Source organism: Microcaecilia unicolor, chromosome 1 (assembly GCF_901765095.1).
Source record: "Microcaecilia unicolor chromosome 1, aMicUni1.1, whole genome shotgun sequence".
In the NCBI taxonomy this organism is placed as follows: Eukaryota; Metazoa; Chordata; class Amphibia; order Gymnophiona; family Siphonopidae; genus Microcaecilia; species Microcaecilia unicolor.
In genome coordinates this window covers 280914985-280935846 of record NC_044031.1, presented here as the reverse complement: position 1 = coordinate 280935846, position 20862 = coordinate 280914985, and the positions used below count along the sequence as shown (strand labels likewise).

At 43.7% G+C, this 20862-nt stretch overlaps 1 protein-coding gene across 1 annotated transcript in view; it reads left to right on the top strand.

Annotated features, from left to right (window-relative positions):
- Positions 1-20862, top strand: part of POLDIP3 (DNA polymerase delta interacting protein 3) — a 70415-nt gene that overhangs the window by 12812 nt on the left and 36741 nt on the right. The window contains exons 2-3 of the mRNA XM_030207067.1: positions 4751-5123; positions 16683-16781. Of these exons, the coding sequence (XP_030062927.1) occupies positions 4751-5123; positions 16683-16781 (472 nt within the window). The remainder of the gene's footprint in view (positions 1-4750; positions 5124-16682; positions 16782-20862) is intronic.

The following is a 20862-nucleotide window of genomic DNA, read 5'->3' as shown; positions in this document are numbered from 1 at the left end:
TTGAATGTCTCACCAGTCTCACTTCCTCCCAAACCCCAACTCATCTCCACCGATTTACTCCACCTCACTTTTCTTCTTCTCCCTCCCACAGGCTATTTATACCACAGTCATACCCCTTCCAGTTCAGCATGGCCTATCCGTACCACCCATACTTGGGCGGGATAATTGTTGTATTTTTGTGAAAAAAGAACATAGTGGTCTTCTCCATTTCTCGTTCAATTTGAGTCTTGACTATAGATCCAATCCATTACAAAACTTTCAGACCGTGGCATCACATGTGGCCAACACTCCCTCTGCTCCCCCATGTTCCTTCAGTAAACTATTTATCCTGGTGACTGTAGGGCTGGAGGAGAGTGGAAAATACCAGCTATTCCCTACCCTTGACCCAGCCTAGTTAGCACAGAAATCTTTCCTCAATGTTCAGACCTTTGTGTCTATAGTTTCTTATATCCTCTCTCTGCTTATTTTCTCTTATTCTCCCTCTCTGCCTTTGTTTTTTTTTATGAATTCTTTTCCAGTCTTCTCATTTCTTTAATTTCTTTACCCCATATGTTTGTCTCTCCATAGCCTGTCTCTCCTCTACCTTCTCTCATATCACTTCCTTCATGTCAACCTCTCATCACCCTTTTTGACTCCTTCATGTCTCTTTCTTCCATCATGACTTCTTTCCTCTCACCTTTCAGCCCTTTTTCCCAGTCCCACATAGATACACACTCTCTCTTTCAGCTCCTCTTTCCTCTGCTATTTGTGTTCCCTCTGCCTGCTATTCTTCCTCTCTCTGAAATCACGTCTCCCCCATCACAGCTCATCCTCTCTCCCTGAGTTCCTCTCACCTTCAGAGCCTGTTTCTTCTCCATCACACAGCTCCATTCCCATTTGCTGTCCCCATCTGTCAGCCTCTCTCTTCCCTTTAGAGCTTTCAGACACTTCCAGCTGTTTATAGCAACATTCTCTCTCCCAACCCATAACCCCTTTCAATTCCCTTCACCTCTTTGTTGCCCCCTTTTCCTTCTCACAGCTCCACTCCCAGCCTTTGTCCCCATTATCCAGCCTCTTCTCCTTACAGCTGCTTTCTGCCACCTTCATCTCTTTACTGCTGCATTGTCTCTCCCTACCAGTAACCCCTTTCAATTCCCTTTCATCCCTTCCTAGACCTTTCCCTACAACTCTTATTACCAGTACATTTCTCCATAAGAACATAAGTGTTCCCATACAGGGACAGACGGAAGGTCCATCAAGCCCAGTATCCTGTTTCTAACAGTGGTCAATCCAGGTTACAAGTACCTAGCAATATCCCAAAATAGTAAAATAGATTTTATGCTGCTTTATCCTAGAAATAAGCAGTGGATTTTCCCCAAGTCCATCTTAATAGTGGCTTATGGACTTTTCTTTTAGAAAGTTATCCAAACCTTTTTTTAAAACCCTGCTAAGCTAACTGCTTTTACCACATTCTCTGGCAACGAATTCCAGAGTTTAATTACACGTTGAGTGAAAAAATATTTTCTCTGATTTGTTTTAAATGTACTACTTAATAGCTTCATTGCATGCCCCCTAGTCCTAGTATTTTTGGAAAGAGTAAACAAGCGGTTCACGTCCACCCATTCCATTCCACTCCTTATTTTATAGACCTCTGTCATATCTCCCCTCAGCCGTCTCTTCTCCAAGCTGAAGAGCCCTAGCCGCTTTAGCCTTTCCTCATAAGGAAGTCGTCACATCCCCTTTGTCATTTTTGTCACCCTTCTCTGTACCTTTTCTAATTCCACTATATCTTTTTTGGAAATGCGGTGACCAGAGTTGGACACAGTACTCGAGGTACAGTTGCACCATGGAGCAGTACAAAGGCATTATAACATTTTCATCTTTTGGTTTCCATTCCTTTCCTAATAATAGCTAACATTTTATTTGCTTTCTTAGCTGCTTCTGCACACTGAGCAGAGGATTTCAACTTATCAGCGATGACACCTAGATCCCTTTCCTGGTCAGTGACTCTTAATGTGGAACCCTATATCATGTAACTATAGTTCGGGTTCCTCTTTCCCACATGCATCACTTTGCACTTGCTCACATTAAACGTCATCTTCCATTTGGATGCCCCGTTTCCCAGTCTCATAAGGTCCTCTTGCAATTTTTCACAATCCTATTGTGATTTAACAACTTTGAATACCTTTGTGTCATCAGCAAATTTTATTAGCTCACTAGTTATTCCTATCCCTAGATCATTTATAAATATGTTAAAAAGCAGCAGTCCCAATGAATATGCATGAAAGAGATTTGCATACAGTGGAGGCAGTGTATGCAAATCTATTTCATGCGTATTCAGTTTTGATATCCTGAAAACCTGACTGGCAAGGGGGTGCTCCGGCACTGACTTGGGAAACACTGCCCCTAGGGGAAATGCACTGTCCATGGGAAATGCACAGTTCTTGCAAGGAGGAGAGAACTTCACTGATTTAACAACCTCCAACTTTAGGAAACAAAGACACACCATAGAAGATCATGATAAATTTTCAGCAGTCATCTGCTTGGTTTGGGTTTCTTTGTTTTCCCAGGAAAAGGCTAACTGGGTACCCTCAGAGTGACCAGAAAGACAAATTGCCGAAAAATGCTTTGTCTGTGAGGCTCTACCATTTATTTTTCATTTCATTTCACCTTTTATATGATAGTAGAGGGGCTTTTCAAAAGAACTTCCAAGTCAAAATTGGAATGTCCTGCTCATGAAGTCGGAAAAAAAAAGTTCATCTTGCAGCCATTTTCAAAACAGGAAGGAATGTTGGGTTTTCTGTTCAACAATGCATGAGAACGTCCAAGATGAACAACCGTTTTCCAAAATAAAACATCCAAATTATGACGGCATTTGTATGGAAATAGCCACACTGACGTCCCTACAGAGCAGAAGGGAAGCCTAATGGTCAGTGCAGTGAACTTTAATCCAGAGCACCCAGATTCATATTCCACTGCAACTTTGCTGTTTTAAATGGTGAACCCTCCAGAGACGGGGAAATGTTTACTGTACCTAAATGTGCACCACCACAATAGCCTCAAGACTTGCAGGTGTCTTTAATATTTAGATATAGGGCTAACAATTTAAAGGTAAAAAGAGAGTTGAAGTGGGATTTGAACCTGAGTCTCCTGGTTTACAGTCCACTGCACTGACTACTAGTTTACCCTTCAGACCTGCTGGCAGTGTGTTCAGATTGTCCATAATACCTGATGTTGTCAGGGAGCCTGCACAAGACATGAGGAGTGGAAATAAGATTGACAAATGAAGGCAACCCCCACCACCACCACCATAATGAACTACATAAAATTGTGAAGTAAACTTGTATAAAAAAGAAACACAAGGAAAAACAAATATAAAACTCTTAGGTGCTAGCACAAGATCAGCATATATTGATTTATTACTGTATGTAGTAACGAAGTTTGAAACAATTCGGGGTCCTTTAACTAAGCTGTGGTAAAAGGGGACCTGTTCTAGCATTAGCACATGTTTTTGACCACAGTGGGTAAAAGGCAGTCTTTTTCTGAAGAAAACAAATGGCATCTCAGTAAGCAAAACACCATGTGGCCATTTCGTGAGGGGGGAGCCTGTACTGCCACCCATTAAGATGGCAGTAAGAGTTTCTGTGCTAACCTGGTGGTAACCGGGCAGCACACGGTGCTGCTTAATTACCAAGTTCCAACGCTACAAAGATAGGACATATTTTTGTAGCGCTGGAAATGGCATGAGCTAGGGGTAGGAACTGCCACCGGACTCCTGTGGTAGCCCGGCAGTAGATTGGCTTGTGGTAAGCCTACAGTGCGCTTACCGCTGCTTAGTAAAAGGGCCCCTTAGAAATACAAAACGAGTTCCAGTGGAATTTGGAACTGTGGAATATCGGTATTGCTAGCTTGAACTTCCACCCTTTCTGCAGGGTCCAGTCCAAAACTTCTTTCCTTTTTATTTTTGGAAAACTTTGTTTCTGTTATGTACCTTGGAGTTAGCTGTGCATTGCCTATGTCAAATGTCAGCAAAAACTCCAAATAACATGGCATTTTCTACTTTTCTAGTAAGAATGGTTCCTATATGTAAATCTTCAACACACTGTTCTGTTAAAAGCAGTTTTGTCAAATTCTGTTTGAATATTAAAGCTTTCAAGTTGACAAAGACCATCAGTGATTATCTGCAATGTCTGTACTGTTTTCAGGGTTTAAGCAATTTTGTCTGTTCTTTCTATGTGAATAATTGTATGTGTATTGTTCTGCATTTCAGATTTTCCTAGGACATTTGGACTCCACCAATAAGAATTAAAAACCTCTTTGCTATTTCATATGACCTCTGGGTAGATATATGTTTGGTTCAAAGGGTTGTGTTTGGTTGTACATTTTTGGTGCAGTTTTATTCCTTTTTCTTGACCTCAGCACCTGCTTTAACTGTAATACCCACTGACAATTGTTATTATATTATTGGAAGCAGACTGATATGAAGCCTAGAGTTCTTATGTGGTTCTTATGTGCTTTGTTTGTGTGACCGGATGCTAAGCTCCTCAGAACAGGGGCTGTTTGTTATGTGTCTGCACAACACTTTACATGTCTTGGTAGAATCAGGTGCATGGTATTAAGAGGGAGGGAAGTAATCTGTTTTCATAATATCTATAATAATGACTGACATTGTCTTGTATTGAAAATAAAGCTGTGGTAATACCTTGTTTGGTAGAATATATAGCTTCATTTCATGCTTACTTCCACTGATTGTCCTGCACTCCCTTTCTAGGCTAAACATCAGGCCTGGCCTAGGGGATGTCAGATCTCGCATTGGTCTCCCACAGCCCATCGTAAACAGGCCAGCACCTACCTTCCAGAGGACTTTTGATGCTCGACAAAAAATTGGCATCACAGATGCACGTCAAAAACTGGGCATCAAAGATGCACGGGAGAAACTGTTGCAAAAGGATGCCCGTTTCCGCATTAAGGGCAAAGTACAGGACGCTAGGGACATGCTGAATTCCCGGAAGCAACAGAGTGAGGCCAGTGAGAAAATGATAGATGCTCGAGAGAAGATCAGCTTAAAGCGTAGCTTGCCTGTTGCTGCTGCCAGCCCCATTGCAGTCTCCACACCGGCTATGAAGATCACCAAAACTATTCAGGTGAGAAAAATGATGTCTGATGGGGGAAGGAACCTCCCCAGTGCTCCCCAAGTGTGTTTCATTTATTGTATTTTAGTGTTTTTGAACAGGCTGTGGCCATCATCATCTTTCTTAGATCCTGCTGGTAACTGTTCACGCAGCCGTGTGTGTGTGTGGGGGGGGGGGGGGGGGGTCCTCTTTAATATCCTTCCTCTTACTGCATTCACATAACTTCAGCTGAAGGACCTCCTCTGGCGCCCTAGTGCTTCTGTGTCAGTTAATTTCAGAATGTAAAAGGGATTCTGGGAATCTTCTACTTGAATATCAGCCACCAGACTTCCCTGTACCCATGGGTATCTGTTACCATAAATTGAGACAGCTTGTAGTGTAACTGTACCTGTTACAAAGTCTGCAGCCTGACCAATCCCTGCGTGTGCAAAACATTATAGATGACTTGTTTATCCACCCCTCCGGGCAACCATCAGGGCCTCAGTTGAAAGGGGAGGAGGGGGTTACAGCAGAGCTTCCCAAAATGTGGGTCAACAATGCTGGGCAACAGAGGGGAGTTAAAAATTTTGATCAGGATTAAAACATCTAATCCTAATTAAAATTTTAATCAGTAGCTCACTAAGGGCCTCTTTAACAAAGCCGCACAGCAAATGAGAAGAAGCCCATAGGAATTGAATAGGCTTCCTCTCATTTACCGCGTTAGAATTGCTAGCGTGGCTTTGTAAAACAGGCTGTAAATGGAAAATGTATTTTTAGTTTTATATTAGCATGAAAAATTCAGATTATTTGGTTTAGGGGAAATGGAAAAGGGTGACTGGTTATAGTAATGGATGTCTTTGGACATTTATTTCCTACTGCCTTGAGAACCTCGGAAGATCTGACTTAAATTTGTCAAAGGTTGGAGGAAAGAGCCTTCAGGACACTTTGCACAATTTGGAATTGACATTTGTAAGCAAACTCAGATTTCCTGGTAGATCCTCCTCCCTAGCCCACCTAGTTACAGGCATAGGTTCTGTTACACAGGATAGGGGAACCTTAGGTGTGCCTGCCTAATTAGGACTGTGCTGTCCCTTCTAGTATTTTGGGGGTAATTGACGTATGTTGAAGAATGAGGTGAATCGTGCACAGCAGTGTCTGAAGTACAGTATTGAGGGAATCTTTGTTACCCCCCAGCTGGTGTTCAGTTTGCTAGCTTCGAGGGAAAATTGCCAGACTGAGAAGGATTGATGTTTCATCCAGTACCTCCAGCACAGAAGCCCCTCCCCCCCCCCCAAAAAAAAAAAAGAAGAGAAGGACCTTTAGCATAGGCACATGTGGGAGTTTACCGATTTCACCCTACCTCCATACACACACACTTTAATGATGTAACATGAAACAGAGCTATTGCGACTGATATAGACCACAGCTTCGTTTGCAAACCTAAAATCCCTTCCCCTCCCTCCCTGCCCATATAGGGTGATATCAACTCGGCACAGCTAAATCTACACTCTGCTGGACCCACAGTGCTGGCTAGGATCTCTCCCACCCCGTCTCCAACCCCTTCCACCTTCCCAGAGGAGTCCAAGAGGCAAAATGCCTGCAAATCTGGCTAACCCATGCTGCACCCCACGCAGCACCAGTGGCACCCCTGAGTGGTCTTGAAACACTGACTCTCTCTCTGTATATATACACATACGTACATATATATATATATATATATATATATATATATATATATATATATATATAATGTGTGTGTGTATGGTATATCATTTTTATTAGAAATCAATAACCTGTACATATACCACTAAAGAATTTGTTACATGACACAGTGTCAATTACCACTCCTTACAAGTACAGATATCATCAACTTTAGTCAACAAACTTTAACATAATTTTCTTCCCTACTAACACCCCCTCCCTCCCTCCCTTCCCTCCCCCTTAATTCCCCCCTCCCAAACCCTTCCCCTCCCCTCACCCTCTGTTATCATTCATATATCAAGACACCACTAAAAGTTCAACAATCTGCTCCTAGCAGCCGAGGTCAGGGTATTTAAAAGTGGACTCCAAGTATTCTGGAAGTTCCGTCCAGTCTTGGATTTAAAGTCTATCACTCCCATCCGCTCGGCTCGCATAAGTGGGCGTAAGATGGATACCGGTGTGATATCCACTCCGATAAGATCACTTGCTTAGCAACTATGATATGTGTGTGTGTGTGTGTGTGTATATATAGAGAGAGAAAGTCAGTGTTTCAAGACTCAATTATCCTAGCTTTTTTGTTTTTGATGAGCCTGGTAGCTAGTGATTCCCAGATGTGAGAATATGAAGGCATGCTTGTCCTCTCAGAAAGCAAAGATACTTACATGTAGCTGGTCTTCTCTGAGGACAGCAAGCTGATTATTTTAACATACAGCACAGTGGGACACTGCTTTAACTTCCTACTTTACTAGCTAGTCAGTATCCGTACCAGGCTCCGTCGGATGGTGTCACCCAGATGTGAGGATAATTGGCCTGCTGTCCTACAGGTAAGTATCTTTGCTTTTCCCGGTGTAACGAATAAGTTCTGGAGACTGTGTGCAGAGAACAGGACATTGGTCATATTTGGTGGAATTTCTCTAAAATAGAAGTGTTCTGAAGGATGGTTCACTTTAGGGTAACCAATAAGGCAAATAGTATACTGTAGCCCAAACAATCACACTTCTATAATAATGACCACAGTTCACATATATATTAGTTATGAATTTTTATGGGGCCTTAGCGGTGGTACATAATGGATTAATTGTATACCCTCAAGCTTCATACACCAACCTCCTCATCGGTCCTTTTCATCTTTAGTTCTTCTCAACCTTTCATAAGAAAATTTATTTTAAAAAAGACTCTTAAGTCACTTATCTGAAAAATATTGGCTCGGGGGGGTGGTATTCCAACATGAGTCATGTTTCACATAATGCTTTTTGAAAGAAACCCTCTGTGAAATAAACATACATAGTTAACATATGTGTACTTGTAGTGATCTTATAAATGGCTCAATCTCAATATATTATCTACTTTACTAAACTGCCAGATTCATCCTGCCAATGCTAATACTCTCACTCCTCAAGATGTAGCTGGCGTACAGCTATTTTAAATGATCAGGTGACTTAGATCCCACCATTCACAGAGCAGGAGTTAGAGCAGTGTGTTCCATTCAATCTCAGCATTAAGACCTCGCTGGGATACTGAGTTTAAAAGGAAAATCCAGTTTTGTTCGCTATAATTTAAAGCTCTCTCATAGATGCCAGCCTCCCACCCTTCTGTAATCACATCTAGTACTCCATCGAATGTCTTTGACTGTGTGTTGTTTATTAATCCAATGGGGCACCATTGGAACTTGCATATTAGCTATGGTAATATGTGATTTATGTCCAACCTATACCAATTTACAAGGGCACTCAAATAAACTATATTGCTACTATTACAAGAGGTAATGCTGTAGTTCAGCCTTTTGTGTATCAGTCCATTTTGGACCAGTGATAGCTAATTCCAGGGCCCCCGAGGAGGGGGGGGGGTGTAAAATTCCCTGGGCCCACCTCCAAGGGGGGTGCCCAGAACAGGCAAGCTTCTTCCTGCCTGCCTGCCTGCTTCTAGGTCTGTCCTCTCCTGCGTGCCGCCCAGAATCCAGATGAATGTGATATTGCATTAATGCAATCTTCCAGGTCCCGGCAGGGACAGGAGCAGGAGAAGACAGACCGTGGGCGCAGCCAGGCAGGAAGAAGCTTGCCGGCCTGTGCTCCCCCCTCTTGGAGGCAGAGACAGAAAGGTAAGGGGGCGGGCGTGAGGGAACGATGGCGCAAGTAGGGGTGGGGGCAGCATACAGCGGTTTGGTTCTGCCTCGGGTCTGGCTGTGTCTCTCGGCATCCATGGTTAATTCACACCATTCTTTCACACTTCTAGTCCCAGATATTCACTTTTTTTCCACCGTCAATTTTACAAGATATTACTTATAACATATTCTTTAAAAACATTTCCCAACTCTCGCCTCAGTGCTGCTTAATTGTCCAACAGTGATTTTTTGGCAATTTAACCAGCACTCAAATCTTCATCGGTTTTATTTCTATTTAAATATATTAAACACACTTATCTTTTGGCCAAAAGATAAGTGTGTTTAACATATTTAAATAGAAATAAAGCCGATGAAGATTTGAGTGCTGATTAAATTGCCAAAAAATCACTGTTGGACAATTAAGCAGCACTGAGGCGAGAGTTGGGAAATGTTTTTAAAGAATATGTTATAAGTAATATCTTGTAAAATTGACGGTGGAAAAAAGTGAATATCTGGGACTAGAAGTGTGAAAGAGTATACAGTGGTGGAAATAAGTATTTGATCCCTTGCTGATTTTGTAAGTTTGCCCACTGACAAAGACATGAGCAGCCCATAATTGAAGGGTAGGTTATTGGTAACAGTGAGAGATAGCACATCACAAATTAAATCCGGAAAATCATATTGTGGAAAGTATATGAATTTATTTGCATTCTGCAGAGGGAAATAAGTATTTAATCCCTCTGGCAAACAAGACCTAATACTTGGTGGCAAAACCCTTGTTGGCAAGCACAGCGGTCAGACGTCTTCTGTAGTTGATGATGAGGTTTGCACACATGTCAGGAGGAATTTTGGTCCACTCCTCTTTGCAGATCATCTCTAAATCATTAAGAGTTCTGGGCTGTCGCTTGGCAACTCGCAGCTTCAGCTCCCTCCATAAGTTTTCAATGGGATTAAGGTCTGGTGATTGGCTAGGCCACTCCATGACCCTAATGTGCTTCTTCCTGAGCCACTCCTTTGTTGCCTTGGCTGTATGTTTTGGGTCATTGTCGTGCTGGAAGACCCAGCCACGACCCATTTTTAAGGCCCTGGCGGAGGGAAGGAGGTTGTCACTCAGAATTGTACGGTACATGGCCCCATCCATTCTCCCATTGATGCGGTGAAGTAGTCCTGTGCCCTTAGCAGAGAAACACCCCCAAAACATAACATTTCCACCTCCATGCTTGACAGTGGGGACGGTGTTCTTTGGGTCATAGGCAGCATTTCTCTTCCTCCAAACACGGCGAGTTGAGTTCATGCCAAAGAGCTCAATTTTTGTCTCATCTGACCACAGCACCTTCTCCCAATCACATAAGTACATAAGTACATAAGTAGTGCCATACTGGGAAAGACCAAAGGTCCATCTAGCCCAGCATCCTGTCACCGACAGTGGCCAATCCAGGTCAAGGGCACCTGGCACGCTCCCCAAACGTAAAAACATTCCAGACAAGTTATACCTAAAAATGCGGAATTTTTCCAAGTCCATTTAATAGCGGTCTATGGACTTGTCCTTTAGGAATCTATCTAACCCCTTTTTAAACTCCGTCAAGCTAACCGCCCGTACCACGTTCTCCGGCAACGAATTCCAGAGTCTAATTACACGTTGGGTGAAGAAAAATTTTCTCCGATTCGTTTTAAATTTACCACACTGTAGCTTCAACTCATGCCCTCTAGTCCTAGTATTTTTGGATAGCGTGAACAGTCGCTTCACATCCACCCGATCCATTCCACTCATTATTTTATACACTTCTATCATATCTCCCCTCAGCCGTCTCTTCTCCAAGCTGAAAAGCCCTAGCCTTCTCAGCCTCTCTTCATAGGAAAGTCGTCCCATCCCCACTATCATTTTCGTCGCCCTTCGCTGTACCTTTTCCAATTCTACTATATCTTTTTTGAGATACGGAGACCAGTACTGAACACAATACTCCAGGTGCGGTCGCACCATGGAGCGATACAACGGCATTATAACATCCGCACACCTGGACTCCATACCCTTCCTAATAACACCCAACATTCTATTCGCTTTCCTAGCCGCAGCAGCACACTGAGCAGAAGGTTTCAGCGTATCATCGACGACGACACCCAGATCCCTTTCTTGATCCGTAACTCCTAACGCGGAACCTTGCAAGACGTAGCTATAATTCGGGTTCCTCTTACCCACATGCATCACTTTGCACTTGTCAACATTGAACTTCATCTGCCACTTGCACGCCCATTCTCCCAGTCTCGCAAGGTCCTCCTGTAATCGTTCACATTCCTCCTGCGACTTGACGACCCTGAATAATTTTGTGTCATCGGCGAATTTAATTACCTCACTAGTTATTCCCATCTCTAGGTCATTTATAAATACATTAAAAAGCAACGGACCCAGCACAGACACCTGCAGGACCCCACTAACTACCCTCCTCCACTGAGAATACTGGCCACGCAATCCTACTCTCTGCTTCCTATCTTTCAACCAGTTCTTAATCCATAATAATACCCTACCTCCGATTCCATGACTCTGCAATTTCTTCAGGAGTCTTTCGTGCGGCACTTTGTCAAACGCCTTCTGAAAATCCAGATATACAATATCAACCGGCTCCCCATTGTCCACATGTTTGCTTACCCCCATCATCCAGGTGTTCACTGGCAAACTTCAGACGGGCCGTCACATGTGCCTTCCGGAGCAGGGGGACCTTGCGGGCACTGCAGGATTGCAATCCGTTATGTCGTAATGTGTTACCAATGGTTTTCGTGGTGACAGTGGTCCCAGCTGCCTTGAGATCATTGACAAGTTCCCCCCTTGTAGTTGTAGGCTGATTTCTAACCTTCCTCATGATCAAGGATACCCCACGAGGTGAGATTTTGCGTGGAGCCCCAGATCTTTGTCGATTGACAGTCATTTTGTACTTCTTCCATTTTCTTACTATGGCACCAACAGTTGTCTCCTTCTCGCCCAGCGTCTTACTGATGGTTTTGTAGCCCATTCCAGCCTTGTGCAGGTGTATGATCTTGTCCCTGACATCCTTAGACAGCTCCTTGCTCTTGGCCATTTTGTAGAGGTTAAAGTCTGACTGATTCACTGAGTCTGTGGACAGGTGTCTTTCATACAGGTGACCATTGCCGACAGCTGTCTGTCATGCAGGTAACGAGTTGATTTGGAGCATCTACCTGGTCTGTAGGGGCCAGATCTCTTACTGGTTGGTGGGGGATCAAATACTTATTTCCCTCTGCAGAATGCAAATAAATTCATATACTTTCCACAATGTGATTTTCCGGATTTAATTTGTGATGTGCTATCTCTCACTGTTACCAATAACCTACCCTTCAATTATGGGCTGCTCATGTCTTTGTCAGTGGGCAAACTTACAAAATCAGCAAGGGATCAAATACTTATTTCCACCACTGTATATATATGGTCCCTTGAAAAGTGATAGACATTAGGGTCTGCCTTTTAAATTTGATAATTCACACCATTGGCATCTGCCACACGCTGTGTGTGGTAACCAGTGTCAATAGAGCTTCATTGAACTTCTTGTTATCTTTGTCTAGGTGACATCTCCCCAATAACGTCATAGGAAAATCCTCAAATGCTGAATAAAGCTGTATTAAATGCCAGTGTTTTCTTAACATTTGAACAGATTGATGTTTACTAAAACTTTTTTCTGATATAAAAGATTTTACCAACATCTCCAAGGGGTCACAATGGGTGCTGCATTGGCTCCTTCAGTTGTAACATTGTTGGGCTCATTTTTGAAAGAGAAGGACGCCTATCTTTCAACACAAATCGGAAGATGGACGTCCTTCTCACAGGGTCGTCCAAATTGGTATAATTGAAAGCTGATTTTGGACGTCCCCAACTGCTTTCCGTCGCAGGGATGGCCAAAGTTCAGTGGGATGTGTCGGAGGCGTAGCGAAGGCGGGACTTGAGCATGCCTAACATTTGGACATCCTCGGCCCATAATCGAAACAAACAAGAGCGTCCCTGATGAACACATGGTTGTCTTTACCTGGTCATGTTTTTCTCACGACCAAGGAACAAAAAGGTGCCCGAAATTACCAGATGACCACCGGAGAGAATCGGGGATGACCTCCCCTTACTCCCCCAATGGTCACTAACCCCCTCCCACCCCCCAAAAATATCTTTAAAAATATTTTTTGCCAGCCTCAAATGTCATACTCAGGTCCATGACAGCAGTATGCAGGTCCCTGGAGCAGTTTTAGTGGGTACTGCAGTGCACTTCAGGCAGGCGGACCCAGTTACATTTTTGGAGGAAACAGCAAGCCCTCCAAAACCCACCACAAACCCACTGTACCCACATCTAGGTGCCCCCCTTCACCCGTGAGGGCTATGGTAGTGGTGTACAGTTGTGGGTAATGGGTTTTGGGGGGCTCAGCACACAAGGTAAGGGAGCTATGTACCTGGGAGCAATTTATAAAGTCCACTGCAGTGCCCCCTAGGGTGCCCGGTTGGTGTCCTGGCATGTCAGAGGGACCAGGGCACTACAAATGTTGGCTCCTCCCATGACCAAGTAGCTTGCATTTGGTCATTTCTGAGATGGCCGTCCTTGGTTTCCATTATCGCCGAAAATAAGAAACGACCAAGTCTAGGGGCGACCAAATCTAAGGATGACCAAATTTCAGGATTTGGACGTCCCTGACAGTATTTTCGAAACGAAAATAACGGGTTTCCCCGCCCCTGGATCAGGACATTTTGTGAGGATGTCCTCATCAAAACTTGGACGTCCCTTTCGACTATGCCCCTCCACATGTTTCAAAATTTGAATGAGAGAAATTATATTAAGGAGCCCTTTTTCAAAAGATAATGTTCTGGAGACGTTTTTTAGGTGACAGTTTCCTCATTTGGAATGGTACTGAATGGAAACTTCTACAGTTTGAGATTTGGATAAATCCTTTGGATCCTCATTTACAATTCACTTTGAAATACAGTCAAAGAGAGAGAGAATTTTTGGATTTTTGAGTTTTCAAAAGTGGTGACAGGTTATAAACTACACTTTACTGTAAGCCAGTTGAACACAGTAGTTTTTTTTTTACATTTTCCGAGTTACCATCCAAACCATTAAAAAAAAAAAAGATTACCAATTATCCAGTTTTTGAGGTTATGCCAGATATGTTTGTCCATGGAAGATTATAAACAGCAAGTTAGAAGTTTGATGGAACAGTTTAAAGCACGTGGTTATCCAAAGAAAACATTATCAGAGGCTTATTTTCGAGCACATTTTGCCCATTGTGAGCTGCTGCTTCAAGATCGAAAGAAAAAATTGGAGACACCTTTTAACTTGTATGCTACCCTTTTCTAGTATAGCTAGTAAATTTGTTCAAATGCTAAGAAAACACTGGCATTTAATACAGCTTTATTCAGCATTTGAGCTTTTTTCTGTGACAGCATGTAAAAGGGAAGCACCATCAGGGAGGTGTTATCTAGACAAAGATATCAAGAGGTTCAATGTAGCTCTATTGACACTGGTTACCACACAGTGTGTGGCAGATGCCAATGGTGTGAATTAGCTATCATGGGTCCACAATGGACTGATACACAAACAGGTTGAACAATTATAGCACGTTCTACTACCTCTTGTAATAGTAGTAATGTAGTATAGTTGAGTGCCTTTGTAAATTGGTATATGTTGGACAAAGTAGTAGACCTGTACAGATTAGATTAAGTGAACATAAATCATGTATTACCACAGCTAAATGCAAGCTCCGATGGTGCCCCATCCTACTATATAAATGAAGAGTGACCATGCGCGGCATGTCACAGGTCTCTCTGTATGTGCCGTTGAAATCAGCCGGGAGCCGTCGCTCGCCAAACACGGGCTGGCCCGCCGGCTTCATCTTCTTCCACTTGGCCCGGCTCTGGGCCACGTTGTGCAGGTAGCCCCGGGCCGCCAGTTCGCCACAGATGTTCCGCCACAGCGCTTCGTTGGGCCAGCTGGTGGAGGCCATGAGGAAACAGACGCCCCCCGAGCCGCCGATCTGGCCTAGGAGGAGGCGCACCTCCAGGCTCCACCAGTGGCCTCTGGGCATCTTCGGTGTGGAAGAGGACTAAGCCTGGCATACTAGCACGGGCAGCATGTCGGCCCTCCGATTTTTGCCTTTAGCTATGAAGGCATGCTGTTCCTTTTTAGCTGCTCGAAGCCTTTCTAGCGTCCTGCCTCTTCTGACAGAACTTCCTGTTTCCGGGCAGGACGCTACAGTGGTTTCGGACGATTGAAAGGAGAAGCATGCCTGCAGCACTAAAGACGAAGTGGGAGGGCTGAGAGGAGCAGGTATAAGAAGAGAGAGAACGTGGACGGTGGGGGGGGGGGGGGAGTGAGGGTTCAGGAGTAAACAGAGAAAGAGAAAGGGGACCACGAGGAGGGGTAGGGATTCAGGAGAGCAGGAAAAATTGCAGGTAGAAGGAGGGCAGAGAGAGAGAGATGTTTGAGAGGGACAGATGCTGGAAATAGGGGATGAAAAAAACAAGGGAGACTGTGGTCATGGAGTGGAAGGGAGAAATGGTGATCATGGAGGGCAGGGGAGAGCTGGTGCCCGTGTAGGGGAAGTAAAGGTAAAAGAGGAGAAAACAGGAGGAGACTGTGATCGGGAAGGGAAGAAATGGTGCCCATGGAGGGGAAGGGACCTGGAGAGAAGAGAGCCAGGAGGAGATGGTCATACACACTCACACTCTCTCTCGCAACTCACTCTCACACTCTCTGTTTCAGACAGACGCACACATACACGTTCTCTCTCTCACACACACTCACTTTCTCTCACACTCTCTCTCTCTCTCTCTCTCTCTCTCTCTCTCTCTCTCACACACACACACACAATATTACCTCCTGTACTTTTACAAGACAAACAGAAGCAGGGAGAAATTTATCTCCTCCTTCCTTGACTCTCTCTCTCTTTCAGACAGACGCGCACACACACACACTTTCTCTGTCTCTCTCTCACACACACTCACTGTCTCTCTCACATACATGCACATACTCTCTCTCGCTCTCTCTCTCTGAACTCACTCTCACACTCTGTCTTTCAGACAGGCGCGCACACACACACTTTCTCTCGCTCTCTCTTTCTCTCTCACACACTCACTCACACACATACACACAAAATATTACCTCCTGTACTTTTACAAGACAAACAGAAGCAGGGAGAAATTTATCTTCTCCTTCCTTGACTCTCTCTTTCAGACAGACGCACACACACTTTCTCTCTCTCTCTCTCACACACACACACTCTCTCTCTCTCTCTCACACACTCGCTGTCTCTCTCTCTCACACACACAAAATTTTACACCAATAAGGGAATTACATTTCACAAATAAAAAATCTTGCCCGTTTTAATGGGCTTAGCAGCCTGTTGGATTAATAAACAAGAATCAAAATGAGCACAACTGCCTCCCCCCTCCCCCACCCGGCAAGGAGAGTATAGTAGGGGCAAGAAGGGGCCGCTCCAAGAACCATAAAAGCAAGGAAAAGATGCTGTTTGTTATGCTTCATCAAGATATTTAGCTGAATGGATGAACTAAAGAAGGGAATAATGTTCAGTATTCAGGTTCGGCAGGTGCTGATCCAGGGATTTGTTCCAGTTAATCTGGAGTCAGTTAGAAATTGGTTAATTGGGGTATGTTATTGTCTGATACACTTGAAGGCTCTTTTTGTTTTCCTGTGGATCAGTGCTTGGTGCTCAAACATGACTTTAGATATTGCATTCAAGGTTTTCAAGACTGCAGGCTGCTATTGACAGAAATGTACTAATGTTCTTAGATTCCACAGGTTGCACTGCTAAAGAGTACTGCTCCTGGACTCTCCCGCCCTTCAACAGGAATGAGGATCAATGTAATCAACAACCACACACAACATGAGGTACTGGGGCATAACCCAGTGGGGTGGTTGGTTGGCTGGCTGCTGATTTAAGAGCAGTGTATGTGTAGTCACTTTCTGCTCCTTTAAGTCTGAGGCACAGGAATCCTGAGAGTCTTGAGGGATGGGATGGAGTGGGATGTATATTTGCATAAAACCATTAACTTGACAGTGTGGGGAAGGTGCCTTTCTTTCCTTTCATTACATTGCTTTCATACGTTGCTTTTTAATGTATTTATAAATGACCTAGAGATGGGAATAACTAGTGAGGTAATTAAATTCGCCGATGACACAAAATTATTCAGGGTCGTCAAGTCGCAGGAGGAATGTGAACGATTACAGGAGGACCTTGCGAGACTGGGAGATTGGGCGTGCAAGTGGCAGATGAAGTTCAGTGTTGACAAGTGCAAAGTGATGCATGTGGGTAAGAGGAACCCGAATTATAGCTACGTCTTGCAAGGTTCCGCGTTAGGAGTTACGGATCAAGAAAGGGATCTGGGTGTCGTCGTCGATGATACGCTGAAACCTTCTGCTCAGTGTGCTGCTGCGGCTAGGAAAGCGAATAGAATGTTGGGTGTTATTAGGAAGGGTATGGAGTCCAGGTGTGCGGATGTTATAATGCCGTTGTATCGCTCCATGGTGCGACCGCACCTGGAGTATTGTGTTCAGTACTGGTCTCCGTATCTCAAAAAAGATATAGTAGAATTGGAAAAGGTACAGCGAAGGGCGACGAAAATGATAGTGGGGATGGGACGACTTTCCTATGAAGAGAGGCTGAGAAGGCTAGGGCTTTTTAGCTTGGAGAAGAGACGGCTGAGGGGAGATATGATAGAAGTGTATAAAATAATGAGTGGAATGGATCGGGTGGATGTGAAGCGACTGTTCACGCTATCCAAAAATACTAGGACTAGAGGGCATGAGTTGAAGCTACAGTGTGGTAAATTTAAAACGAATCGGAGAAAATTTTTCTTCACCCAACGTGTAATTAGACTCTGGAATTCGTTGCCGGAGAACGTGGTACGGGCGGTTAGCTTGACGGAGTTTAAAAAGGGGTTAGATAGATTCCTAAAGGACAAGTCCATAGACCGCTATTAAATGGACTTGGAAAAATTGCGCATTTTTAGGTATAACTTGTCTGGAATGTTTTTACGTTTGGGGAGCGTGCCAGGTGCCCTTGACCTGGATTGGCCACTGTCGGTGACAGGATGCTGGGCTAGATGGACCTTTGGTCTTTCCCAGTATGGCACTACTTATGTACTTATGTACTTATAAAGTGATGCTGTTGTTAGACCCTGCATCCCAGAGAGACCACTTGTTGCTGCCATCTCTAACGAGGCAGGGGGAGAGACTGTTTGGGTTTTTTCCCCAAGAAGAGAAGAAAGCAAATGAGCATGGAAGTGAAAACAAATGGGTAGGGTGCCAGAAAGAGGTTGATGGCTTACATTTGTACACTAAGCATCCATGATCAACTATGCTCAGGATGTGGTCATGAAATTCTAACAATGCATGGGATGGTGTGAACTGCAAATGAATATCTAGAAGTGTATGCATCATTCCCAAAAAGACCTCATTGTTTTTAGCCTTGTATATACACTTTACTTTGCAAAGAAGTCCTCAGCAGTACACTATGTTTTAGTTGGTAAGCTGACTTTTGAATAGGGTTGAGTTGCCTGAAGTGAGAAGGCTTTGTCTAGTTTCAGCTGCTGAAGTACCTGTGAGGAGGGAAGCGAGAGTCAAAGTGCATGAAAAACCATGATTTGGCCTCAAAGAGTCTACACCATGCCTGCTTAGGAGATTTTACCTTGTCCTTGGAGAATGGCATTGGGAGAGGTCAGACAGCCTTGGCAGGAGTGGGATTTGGCTGAAGAACTTGAGCAGAAAGTTTTATATTGTGCAACTTGTCATATAGTTCTCTAGTCACCATACTGATCTTGGAGGAAAATGGATTGTTAAGTCGGGTTAATGTAAGAATGATCCAGTGATGTAGTCTATGAGCTGCACTAAGCATGGGAGAACCTTTTTTTAAACAGTCTTGCGCCTACGTCAGCTTTTGGTTGATGTTTTTGGTACATTAAAAGCGTAGGGCTACCTGCAGAAGATCTAGCATATTGCTCTATAGTAAATTTCAGTACAGTGTGCTGGCTGAAGGGCATGTGAATGGGATATAGACAAAAACTTGCCAGAACAAGAGCCACTCATCCAGTAAGTTATCTGAGCAGTGGCCTGACTGGCCTCCGCCACTGAATCTGCTTGAATCAGCCAGATATCCAGGTACCAGTGAACCCAAACCCCCTGGGACTGAAGATGCACACCCACCACTACCATCACTTTGAAGAACTTGTGTGGTGCCATAGCCAGACCAAAAGGCAAGGCCCGAAATTTATTTATAACATTTATATCCCACATTTTCCCATACAATTTGAGTTCAATGGGGCAAACAGGTACAGAGGAATCAAAACAAATATAACAAATAATTCATAAACATTGCTATTCAGGAAGAAGAAAGAAAATCGGGAGGTGATGGAGATAAAAATGGTAATGAAATTCAAACATGCATGGGATAAACACAAAGGAATCCTGTTTATTTATTTATTAGGATTTATTTACCGCCTTTTTGAAGGAATTCACTCAAGGAGGTGTACAGTGAGAATAGATCGAGCATGAGCAATAGATATAAGAACATAAGCATAAGAACATAAGCACCACCATACTGGGAAAAGACCAAGGGTCCATCAAATCCAGCATCCTGTCTCAGACAGTGGCCAATTCAGGCCTCAAGAACCCGGCAAAAACTCAAAAACAAAACAAAAATGTAAATTAATAATGTTCAATGGACTTTTCCTTCAGGAATCTGTCCAAACCCCCTTTAAACTCAGCAATGCCAACTGCTGTCACACATTTTCTGGCAACGAGTTCCAGAGTCTGTCTACGTGCTGAATAAAGAAAAACTTTCTCCTATTTGTTTTAAATCTACCACATTCTAGCTTCATCTTATGTCCCCTAGTTCTATTATTGTTAGAAAGTGTAAACAAACGCTTCACATCTGTCCGCTCCATTCCACTCATTATCTTGTAAACTTCTATCATATCACCCCTCAGCCGCCTCTTCTCCAAGCTGAAGAGCCCTAACCATCTTATCCTTTCCTCATAGAGAAGTCCTCCCATCCCTTTTACCATTTTCGTCGCCCTTCTCTGCACCTTCTCCAATTCCTTTACATCTTTTTTGAGGTGCGGTGACCAGAACTGAACATAATACTCGAGGTGCGGTCTCACCATGGAGCGATACAACGGCATTATAACATCTGAGTGTTTGTTTTCCATCCCTTTCCTAATAATACTGAACATTCTGTGCGCCTTCTTAGCCACCGTAGCACACTGAGCAGAAGTTTTCAACGTCTTATCCATGATGACTCCCAGATCCCTTTCTAGGTCTGTACCTCCTAACGTGGAACTTTGCATGACTTAGCTGTAATTCAGGTTCCTCTTTCCCACATGCATCACTTTGCACTTGTCAACATTGAACTTCATCTGCCATTTGGACGCCCAATCTCCTAGTCTCGCGAGGTCCTCCTGTAATCTTTCACACTCCTCCTGCGACTTGACGACCCTGAATATCTTTGTGTCATCTGCGAATTTAATTACCTCACTAGTTACTCCCATCTCTAGGTCATTTATAAATATATTAAAAAGCAGCGGTCCCAGCACAGACCCCTGAGAGACCCCACTAACTACCCTTCTCCATTGAGAATACTGACCATTCAACCCTACTCTCTGCTTCCTATCTTTCAACCAGCTCTTAATCCACAATAAAACCCTACCTCCGATCCCATGACTCTCCAGTTTCCTCTGGAGTCTTTCATGAAGCACTTTGTCAAACACCTTCTAAAAATCCAGATACACAATATCCACCAGCTCCCCATTGTCCACATGTTTGTTCACCCCCTCAAAAAAATGTAGTAGATTGGTGAGGCAAGACCTCCCTTCACTAAATCCGGACTTTGTCTCATGAGCCCATGTTTTTGTATGTGCTCTGTAATTTTATTCTTAATAATAGCCTCCACCATTTTGCCCAGCACCGACATCAG